Source organism: Mesitornis unicolor, unplaced genomic scaffold, assembly GCF_000695765.1.
Source record: "Mesitornis unicolor isolate BGI_N332 unplaced genomic scaffold, ASM69576v1 scaffold52724, whole genome shotgun sequence".
Taxonomy (NCBI): Eukaryota; Metazoa; Chordata; class Aves; order Mesitornithiformes; family Mesitornithidae; genus Mesitornis; species Mesitornis unicolor.
In genome coordinates, this window is record NW_010180561.1 from 18,241 (window position 1) to 28,923 (window position 10,683).

General features: G+C 39.6%; 1 protein-coding gene across 1 annotated transcript; it reads right to left on the reverse strand.

Moving 5' to 3' along the window:
- Window positions 1-742: 742 nt before the first annotated feature.
- TMEM130 (transmembrane protein 130) lies at window positions 743-9,466 on the reverse strand (the record flags this gene model as incomplete). Its single annotated transcript, XM_010183101.1, has 7 exons — window positions 743-1,328; window positions 2,015-2,127; window positions 3,148-3,350; window positions 5,080-5,164; window positions 5,810-5,979; window positions 7,172-7,340; window positions 9,172-9,466. Coding segments are annotated over 7 exons (1,212 nt in total), but the record flags the coding sequence as incomplete, so codon positions are not given.
- Window positions 9,467-10,683: the final 1,217 nt, after the last annotated feature.

Sequence of the window (10,683 nt, forward strand, 5' to 3'; positions counted from 1 at the left end):
TACTTTTTTTACAAGAGCTTGGTTTTACTGGATCATTTGTTATCTTAGATGGTCCTGTTCTATTTTGAATGTATCAAGTTAATTATTCAGATAATTATCTCCCAATCAGTGCATTTGAGAAATTATGACATCCTTGGAAAAACCCCAAGCCCACAATACCCATAGGCTTTAAATCAGAGGTGGGGAAGTTGTGTCACGTTTAGATATAGAAATGGCCTCAAAGGCACTTTTGTTTAAAAGCCTCCAGGGTAAACAGAAACGCTTCACTTAGCAGCAGGGGCAAAGCCTGTCTGAGCAGGAAGCTGACAGTAGAAGATAGTCTGCAACAGGCATGGAGTTTATACAGCCTTGAATGCTGACTATGAATTTGAATTGACTATGTTTTGCTGAGCAGCTTTGAGCTACTTTGGTTGCTGCATTTTCTGGAAGGGGAGCTTTGCTGACTAGCTGGGTAGTAATATTAGAAAGAAAAGAAGAATTAACAGTCTGGAAAAAAAAAAAGAGCTACTTATACAGCATGTGCTGCAATCCCACCAGAATACTGCTAGTAGCTAGCTCTTCATGAGCAGGTCACCAGCCACTTTGGTCCCACAGAAGCCCATTAACTTAAAAAAAAAGAGGTCTTTTAAGACAGGAACAAAAAAGACAACATAATTAGGTAGTCTGGTTCATTGGAAGTACTTAGGCTGTTCTCAACCTGGACAAGATTCCTTTTTAGAACAATTACACATTCAACAGCATCTTGGGTGACTTCCAGTTCCAGTAATATTGCTGTAACATAGGAAAGAAAGATGTGTTTGTCTTAAGCATTTTCTTCTTTGACCATTCAGCAAAAGGAACAGAAAGATTACAAGAGGTAGTGTGTTTAGCAAACCTGTGCATAAAACAATCTTTCATAAGAATAAAATGCTGCATTTACAGCTGTAAATGTATACACCCATATAATTTAAAAATATAAAGATACTTTTACTGTGTTCCGGGGCTTGCTCTTTTTTAGTTCAGAGAGTGAAATGCTCAAGTGCTGGACTTTAAGCGGTTAACCTTATTGCATTGGCAAAACCAAAACATTTATGCAGCACTGGGCTTTTAACTCAGCATAAGTGAGAAAGTTAAATTCAGCAGTTAGCCTAACCAAAGTGCAGTTGTGTTCTTCACACTGTGTACGTTTTGACTGGCTTGTAAAAAGAGTGTAGAAGTTCATGACTCTCCCTAGCAGCTTCTTCAGATGACTGAGGAAAACATGATCTGCAACATATCTGGCCACAGCCTGACTCCGAATGAGAAGACAGGTTTTCATCAGACAGTGGAGAAAAGTCGAAGTCAGCTACCTGGAAAGGGAACAACAAATATATAATTCTTAATTCAGATCCTACTGTATCAATTGAGTCCAGCAAGAATACTTTGGGGCAGAAATGGCACTTAGTCCTTAACCAGTTTCAGTCAGTCACCAACTTAAATAGACTTCTGCACACCTGGCTCACAGGCAACCTCTCTAGAGGTGTATTATTCACACGTAAACGCATGAAGTAAAGTGCACTAGGTACTTCCCAAAGGGCCATAAAAGGTACTTTTGATTTAGGAGCTTATACTTATTACAAATATGAAGCAAGTGAAAGAGATGGAAGGAAGCTGGGAAGATAGTGGTCACATACTATGGACAGATGACAAGTTAGTGCCTCTTTAGGTAACACACCCATCCTTTTAATTATCTTGTATCCTCTCTCGCTATCTCCCTGCTTTCTTTCATGTAACCACTCTGAGGTAGATCCTCTGTAAGGGATACTTCAATGCAAGTACCTGCTTGGGAATATTAACAAACTGCCCATGGCAAGTTGAATTATAGTTACAGTTCACAAGAAGCCAGAAGCATGCCTGTTGCTTAAACTGTTTGCCTACACTCTTCAGATTTTTTCATGGAACAGATCAGACATATCAGGGAAATACTCCCTCCCACTCTGGGGATTAAAGAAATGACAAGGCTGAAAGGAATCCAGCTCAAAGAGTAATTGAATACCTCCACGAGATCTTTTTGTTGTGTGTTACTTCGAAAGGTTGTGTACAGCACCAATCCTAGTGTCACTGAAACCAGAGTGATGCAGAGCAGGACAAAGAAGGCCGGGTGGATCCCTAGGAAAGAGTACAGGGGACATTCCTGGAGTGATACAATACACTGAGAAGAGGCAACAGTGAGAAGGAAACAATGTTTTAGGAGAACTTTTCATATTTTTAGAACAAAGGACATGTGTGTAACAGGGAATAAATTTTTCAACTCAGATTACTTCAAGCTTTTCTGAAATCTCAGAAGTGGGAATGAAGGATTGTAAGGGTCTCTTCATTTTCACCCCTCTTTTTCCTTGAACAGCCTCACCCCCCCCCCTTCCCACCCCAGTCACATATGTTAGCCCTAACTCCCCAAGGTATTTGTACCTCTGTGGTAAACCAAGAGGTACTTTCAGTAGGAAGGAACTTCATCTCCACAGCAGCTCCAGCAAAGAGGATTTCCACACTTGGTCCTGAATGCACACCAGTGCCTTCTGGAGTGAGCTGCCCTGTCTGTATACAGGTGCTGGCCCACAGTGGGATAGTAGAACCATTCTGTATCACAGCCTGGCTGCCCTTGGCCAGGTCCTCTTCACTTGGCCACCTGACCACTTTCTCAGATGACTGGGTACATGAGGGACATGTGTGAGCATGCATGGAGGAGCCAGCAGGGACTGCTGACTGGAGAGACAGAAACCTGTAATGAAATGGAGATCTAAAAAAACCTACCCTTAAAAAAAACATAACTAAACTAAACAAAAAGAATTGAGGCTGCTTAATTAAGGGAATGTTACAAACGCATGTGTTTTTCTAGCTATCCTCTCTAACTACAAGAGCCAGAATATTTAGACTGAAAAATATGTAATTTAAGTAACTCAGCCCAGGAAACTCACTAGCTTCAAGACACACTTGAGACTACGGTACAGAGCAATTACAAGAGGCACATCATAGGTTCTCCTTTCTGTTCCTGCTTCCTATGCTTTTGGGGATCCATACCAGTTTTCAGAAACCTCATCTGCTGGCTAGTAGTTGTCCCTGACACATTTGAGAGTCTTGGTTCCTGTATGGGTGGGAATGTCTGTCCTGCTCAGCCTAGCTGTTCCTCACCTGTTGGCCACACTTTGATTTCACGGTACGTCTGCAGCATTGTCACGCCATTCTCCACTCTGACACTGAGGCAATACTGTCCAGCATCACTGAAGGTATGGCTGAGATTGTAGCAGGAGCCATTAATTACCACCAGATGGCATTTGTCACCTTCCAGTGGAATGCACTCGGACTTTATGAGCCAGCATAACGCCAGCGGTGGGCTGAAATGACAAGAGCAAAAAAAAAGGAAAAAAAAGTAGGTGAAAACTTTGCAAAAATTTCAGCTAAGAGCTGATGAATCACTTGGTTAAAATAGATTTTGAAATAAGGAAGTTAATCTACATAGAAATAGAGAAGCAATTAACTGCTCAGGTGTTTGGTTTATAGCATTTTTCAATTGAAAAAAGTTTTTTGCGACGGTTCTATAAAAGCAAGCCTTTCAGCTGAGAGCTAAATACCTGCGTGGGTCATAGGAAGGCCATTGTGTGTAGAAAACCTGTAGTCCTGCTCCAATAAAGATAAAAGGAATCTGTTTTCCCCTGCACTTCCAAGGAAGTATAGGTTGTTTTTCCTTTGTTCTTCTCACACAGAAGAAATCACTGTCTGTGCTACTGAAGCACATCCAAGACTCTTCTGATTAAAAAAAAACCCACAACCAAAACTGGAAAGAATGTAAGATGAGCTCTGTACAATGGACTAAAAGCTGGAAAAGGTAAATAAATTACAAGTATCACAGTATTCCCTTACAATGACAAAAAGGGGTTTACTTGCTATCAAGCAATCTAGGTGCAATCCACTTTATGGCCATTTGTCTTCTCACCATGTCTAGTTGATGACTTTTATTTACATTTTCAGACCCTTGTTCCAACTGATTCTTCTTGGCCTCACCTTGTGCACTATGGACTTTGATTCTGACAACAGAGAGAGCTTTTCCTTTATCCCATCTTATTAGTATTTTGTTCTTTATTGCTTTATGAGATTCTCTGCTAAAGAAAGCAGCATGTTTAAGTGTTTAGCTCATTTTCTAGCTTTGGTTTTGATAGCCCATGTCTCAAGCCTTTGTCCTTACTTCTCTATCATAACTTCTATTGCATCAGTTCCAGTCCTGTGGCTAGGATGTTAGGTCAGGTAAACATTGTCCATCCTAAAAACAAGCCTGCTTTTTTCCCTTTTTTTCTTCTTTTTTTCTTCTCTTTTTTGTCCTTTTTTTTTTTAATAAATCCAGCATTGGCTGAAACAGCTTGCAGTAGAAGAATGTGAAAGTGTCATTCTTTGGAGAATAACTTCCATGGCAATGGAGTTTTTATGGTGAAAGAGCTTTCCTGAGTGTTACAATGGTATTTAAAATGCTTCTGCCATAAAAAAAAGGGTCTGATATGTTCTAAATATTGCAGCTTGAAAGAGCTTATGCTAGGATCAAGGTGCTCATGACTATCCTATATTCCTGTCATCCTCACTGCATGGAGCCTCTCTGTTTTATTCATCTTGTGATAATCCTAACTTTGCCAAAGCTATTCCCCAAACCCATTACTCCCATGTACCGGTCAAGGATCACTGTTATGCAACAGGACTTTGAATACAGACTAATTTAATGGTGGGGAAATTGGTGAAGGAGAAAAATTCAAAAAGAAATTTTAAATTGTAATTTTTCCCGCTCTCTTTGTCTGGCTAGTTCTCTTTTAACATTCTCTTTATAAAGATATAAAAATATTTCCTTTATGTAGGAGGATTCTGCTTTTCTGCAAAGATGCAGACTGTTTCAGGATCTTAGTTCATGGAATTTCAAGTCAGGCAAAAGCAATATTCAACACTATTTTGTTCACAGGAAATTTCTTTTTTGTTTTAAGAAACAGTTCTGTGGGGTGCAACTGGCTATTTTAAGGAAACAATGGGGAAAAACACTTAAATAGACAATGCTTTTTGGGGAAAGAAGTTGTGTTTGCTACTTACGTGCCATTGATATGAAGAGATAAACTCAAGTTTTCCATTATGTGAGTCTCTCTGGAGCCCACTACATTAATACTTTTAACAGCATCTGAGAGGAAGAAAAAAAAGCATGTTACAATCCACATGTAAACTTGAAGTTCAGTTTTTCCAGTGAAGGTTTGTTTTGATAGACTTTGTAGATTTTAGCTCCATCAGTCACAAAGATAATAGTACTGTCCTCACACTCAAAAAGGAAACCTACCAGTAAAGCTGTTGTAAGTTTTCTGAATGTTTCGTGATTTCTTTTTAATATATAATCAACTACTTTATGAATCCTTTACATTATTATTTTTGTGTTTGTTTACTCCTGAAGCTGATCAAATCAATGAGACTTTTCTAATGGTTATTTTAACTAATAAATTTTTTAGAGATAGCTGGCATAAATTAAACAAAAAAATCCTCCATAAGTTACAGTAAACATTTTATTTAAGTTTTAAGTGTATGTGACTTCTACAAAAGACAGTAAAACTTAGGGTAAATGAAAAGGAAACAGAAAAATTTTTGTATTTCCCTCATTTTTTTTGCACTAGAACAGCACTAAGTCCATTTTGCAATGGAAACGTTTCATTGAATAATGTTGACCAGTTCTTGCGTGTGAGACAATGCTGAAGTTTTATTATTGCATTAAAGCTAGAATGTATCTGTACATATATAGCAAGTTCTGTTTTGAGTATGCAAAATGTTTTATAATTACCTAGCAGCTCCAGAGCAGAGCTAAAATCACCAGTTTTCTGCACTGTTTCTCTTTCATGTATGATGCTCCCAATTTGCTCCCATTCAGCTATGACTTTCAGATGCACCGAGCGATTCCCCATGGTGGAGCAGTTAGAGTAGACAAAAGGTTCCTTGGTAATCTGATAAACTCTGTGTGCAACATGAAAAGATTTAGAATCAAGATCGCCTTTTACCAAGCCCTTGCATATTTGTGATTTAAAAAGGAGCAAGCTGGAATATATTTTCTTTACAGACAATGCTACAGTCAGCTGTGATTCTAATTCTACTTTATGTCCATATCAACGAAGATTAATGTCTGTGGCGTTAACAATAAAACTACAATCAGTATAAGACCCAGAGTATATTTATGCAAAGAAAACTTTAGTTTAGTCAAAAAACCCTAAAGATAATGCTACAAGAATTCACAAAATGGACTAGGAATAGTCAGTAAATGATGAAAACTACCTTTATAGCAGGTGGACTATAACCTAACTGAAGCACTAAGGGAACTGGGGGGGGGGGGGGAGGGAGGGAGAAAGAAAGAAAAAATTTAGTATTCAGAAGCTAAAGCTTACATTTCTATTTGCATACACTTATTAGTATTGGACTAATTAGTATTGGTAATGTATAGTATTGATATTGGACTAATAGTATTGGTCATCTTCAGAGAAGGAAAATAACGGAATGTTTTTTTTCCTCCCCACTACAGAGTGGTTTAAGGGCTAAATACTACCCATGGTTTTATTTCTGACAGTTCTGAGCTATGTTGCTTCCCTCCCCACTCCATTTCGTTATTAGGTAAGCATTAGGTGTGTGTTAATGTGCGTCTCCGTGTTGTTTGAGAGACCTCTCCTCTTTCAGCAGCTCCTCACCCAAGCTGGAGTGTATTTATGGGTAGCTGGTCACAGTAACAGCTACTTACTGCCCAACCAACCACAAGACAATATACTGCTTCCATTTTCCTTAAGTGCACAAATTATTCCCATATTCAACAACAACAACCTGCTAATGGAGATCTGCAGGTGTAATGATGTTTTAAAATAACAATTTACAGTAAGTTACTTTTTCCATTTCATTCAGTTCCGTTCAGCTCATTGCACACACAGTAATGCACCTACGCAAATATTTGAACAAGAAATGTAGGTCCTTAGAACATCACCATTTTGTGAGTAGGCAGCGACTTCTGTGCCAAAGTTTTTGTAATTCCCCTGGTTGACATGTCTACGTACCAACTGACAAAGGTGTATGCTTTGTCCTACGATTTAATCAGAATTTTTCTCTAAATTAGCATCTGAATCACAGCAATCTTGGATACTTCTTAAAGCAAAGTAACTGCACCTACCCATCTCCAAAATCCCAGTTGTAGACAAACGATGCTGACTTGAAGTAATGACTTGGATCATGCAGACAGAAAGAAATCCGGGTCACGGCACCCATAGAGGAACTAGCACCACGTGTGATAAATCTACTGTCTTCTATCTGGGCAATGGTGAGGTTCCCTGTGATAAATTCTGCAGAAGGATAAGGTGGAGAAAGAATGACAGCATATATTACTTTCATAGAACACTCTGTATAAGCATCAAAACATGATTTAAAATGTACTGCATAAGTCTTTCTGTGTCCTAGTCCAAGTGGTTTAGTGTATTTTACACCTATTACTCAGTGTTGTTACATGTTAGTGAGGCAGAGAGAGTAAATTACTTATTTAGGGTTATACGATAGGTCATGATAAAGCTTCTAAAAGGACTCAGATAAATAATCCTGGAGTGATTGAGGTCTATATCAATTTTTACTACTGATTTAAAAAGAACTGGGATTAACCATCAAGTATCTAGACCAAGGGATTCAGAATCAAACCAGTGCACATGCCTTTCATGTTTGGGGTGGTGGTTTTTGTTTGGGTTTTTTTATGTTGCTGTTTTCTTTTTTTTATTTTTAAGTTTTAGCTGCTTCCACAGAAATAAACATTTGCCTAATAAGAGATGTGCTATATATTCTGAATACAGAAAGGATGAGATTTCGATTTCTGCAAGAGATCCTATGTCAAAGTTTGTTTACAAGGACTGGCAAAGGTTAATCTAAAAACCCTGTGAATAAAGAGGTATTATGATTATTATCAGCTCATTCTAAAATTAACAGGCTATTAATTACCAGTAACAAACTCTTACCCTGTTAACAATTCATTAAATCTGTTTAACTGTTCTCTTGATGATACACAAATAAGAATGACAATTACTGCTTCAGAATGGGGCTGGTAATGCAGAACTGGAGCCGTAATTTATGAGTTATTGGCAACTACCATAGGGCCCCTGTGGGTGCCCTGGCTTGGGGAAGGCAGAAGGGTACAATGGGCTCTTCCCTTTCACGGCTATAGAAGGCTTCTATCCCTTTTGCTTCTGGCATGAGAACATAAGACAATGCAAAGTGAGAAAGGAATAAGTAGATATTCAGCAGGCAGCAGTTCTTAAGAGAGAAAAGATCTCATGTATACTTTTATAAAGACTTATCCAATAAGCCTGGTGTTTCTCAAAGAAAAATTTCAACAGCTGTTCCCCAAAATGTCAGCTATGCCCTATGGTTAGTGCTCCTCATGCACATCCTTACCTTTGGCTGGGAGCTGGGTCTATTTTGGAGCGAGTAAGTAGAGCACTGGGACATGTGGTTGGAGGAACGTGGCTACCACTCTCTGAAAGAAGAGACTGTGGGAAGCTGCCAGGTAATATTTCATGTCGATCCTTGTATCAGAGGTTAACCATACCGCATCATTGGTCAATTTGTCAAAAAATGCATGTTTGTGGTTATGAATATTCCCAGTAAGCTGAAATTGCACTTAGCAGTATTCGGAAATGCAGCCATGACTTCACATCCAATTTCAGTACGCTCAGTCAGAACTTTAAAAGAAAATGTAATGGCTCTGTTGTGCTGATGGCCTAAGTTTTTGCCATGCCATGCAACAGGGAAAATCAGATTGTCACTGCTGCTGGTTATCCTAACTTTAGGACTAGAAATACTGGGAAGCAGCACAGGAAGCATTGTTTTAGGAGTCTGGACATCACTGAACAATGCTAATGTATGAACTGCAGCTATTGAGGCATCTGGCTTTTAGTTCAGTTGCTCTTAAGGCACAAGAAAACATGGGCAGGATCACACTTGTTTCCTGGATGTAGGTAGACTACAACATGGCCCAGTTAGTACAGTGCCACCCAAAACCACCCTCAAAGGGCTACACAAATCAAGTTCTGTTGGCAGAAGCTGTCTTCATGCCTGGTTTTCATTCAAGGCAGCGAGCACCCTGATCTATACCGACTTCCTGAAGATGTAGAAGTTGTAAAGCCATTTTACCTGTAATCCGGAGCACGGTGACATTTCTAGCAATCGGCCGACATAACCAACAGTTTCTGTTAGTCACCCAGACAGATACAGGAAAAGTCCCAGGAAATTCACCAGTGACATTAATCACGGAATTAAACTGCTGCTCAGATTTCTCTATCAGAATCAGAGGAGCATAAATCCAGTTGAAGTGATACAAGTCTGATGCGGCACTGTCATTCTTTATACTTAGACTGGCGTGAACAGTAGCTTGAGCTCCTGTTGTGATGGGCCCATTGTTGGTTATTTCCAGACCATAATCCTCTGTGGAAATCAGAAGAAAAACAAACAAACAAACCTTGTTGTACTGCATTTTTTATTTGTTTATTTACGCATATTTACTAGTCAGTTGTGGTTATGTGACTCACAATGACACTCATCCCAGCAAAGACTTTACCACCTTTTTTTTTTACTATTCAAAAACCTGAAACAGAAGCTGTTGCACATATATGAGTTCAAACAAGCTGCATTAAACAACATGTTACAATGCATCCTAGAAATGTTAGTAGTAGAAGGGAGCTTCAGACCAGAACATCACAAAAACTTTGATGAGCTTTTATAGGCAGGGCTGGGTGCTGGCTGTCAGTTCAGTGTCACTAGTGATCTAACATGGTCACTAAACTTGCAGCTGAGGGAAGAAAGTCAAGCTCAGCTCTAGTCTCTGTCCTGAAAAAAATGAACTTTCAAACTCAGGTAACATTTCCTCCAATAGATCTCTTTGTCACATCTGTTGACCCATAAGTCTCCCCCATCTTCCTGCTAACTGAACAAAAAAACTTCAGTACCAGCTTCTTCTACTCTGTGGTCCACCATTGACTTCCTTTTCCAGGAAGGGATCAAAAATCCCAATGTAAATGAGACTTGTACCATGCCCTAGTGGCAGATCAGTTTACTCCAGGAAGGCAAAAACAGGGTTCTTGCTTTCTGACTTTCATGTCTGGAAACAGCAAGGCATGAGAAATGCAGGACCTGTGACACTGAACCATCCCTGCTGCTCTGGATTGGTCACCATTATCTTCTCTGCCATGTTTAAACAAGCTACTTACTTCAGCTCTTACAACTGCTGCAACGGGTAGAGCGTGAGTGCAGTTGGGTTTTACAGAAAGGATACAATCAGTTTTTCCAAAAAATAGCAGTGCAACAAGATTAAATGATCTGCATGTGTTAACAACAGCAACAAGAAAACCCAACCTCAGAACAAAAGGAAAGGCAACAATCCCTGAAAGTCGTGAATTAGGGCAGAGCTGGGAACAGGATCTGGTTGTTTGCCTCCAACATAGAGCATCTTCCCTCCCTCCATCAGCGCTCTGCCTGGCTACCCTGTCACTGGTGAGCAATGGGGCAATGCTGGGCAGAGAAGCAGAGCTGGGGGCGGTTCCCATGCTGGTAACCTCTCCTCTCTTTCAGCAGGCACCAAACTGCTAACAGGGACCTGAATCTTTGAGCTTCAGAAATTGTACTTCTCACTCATTCATGACGTGGAAG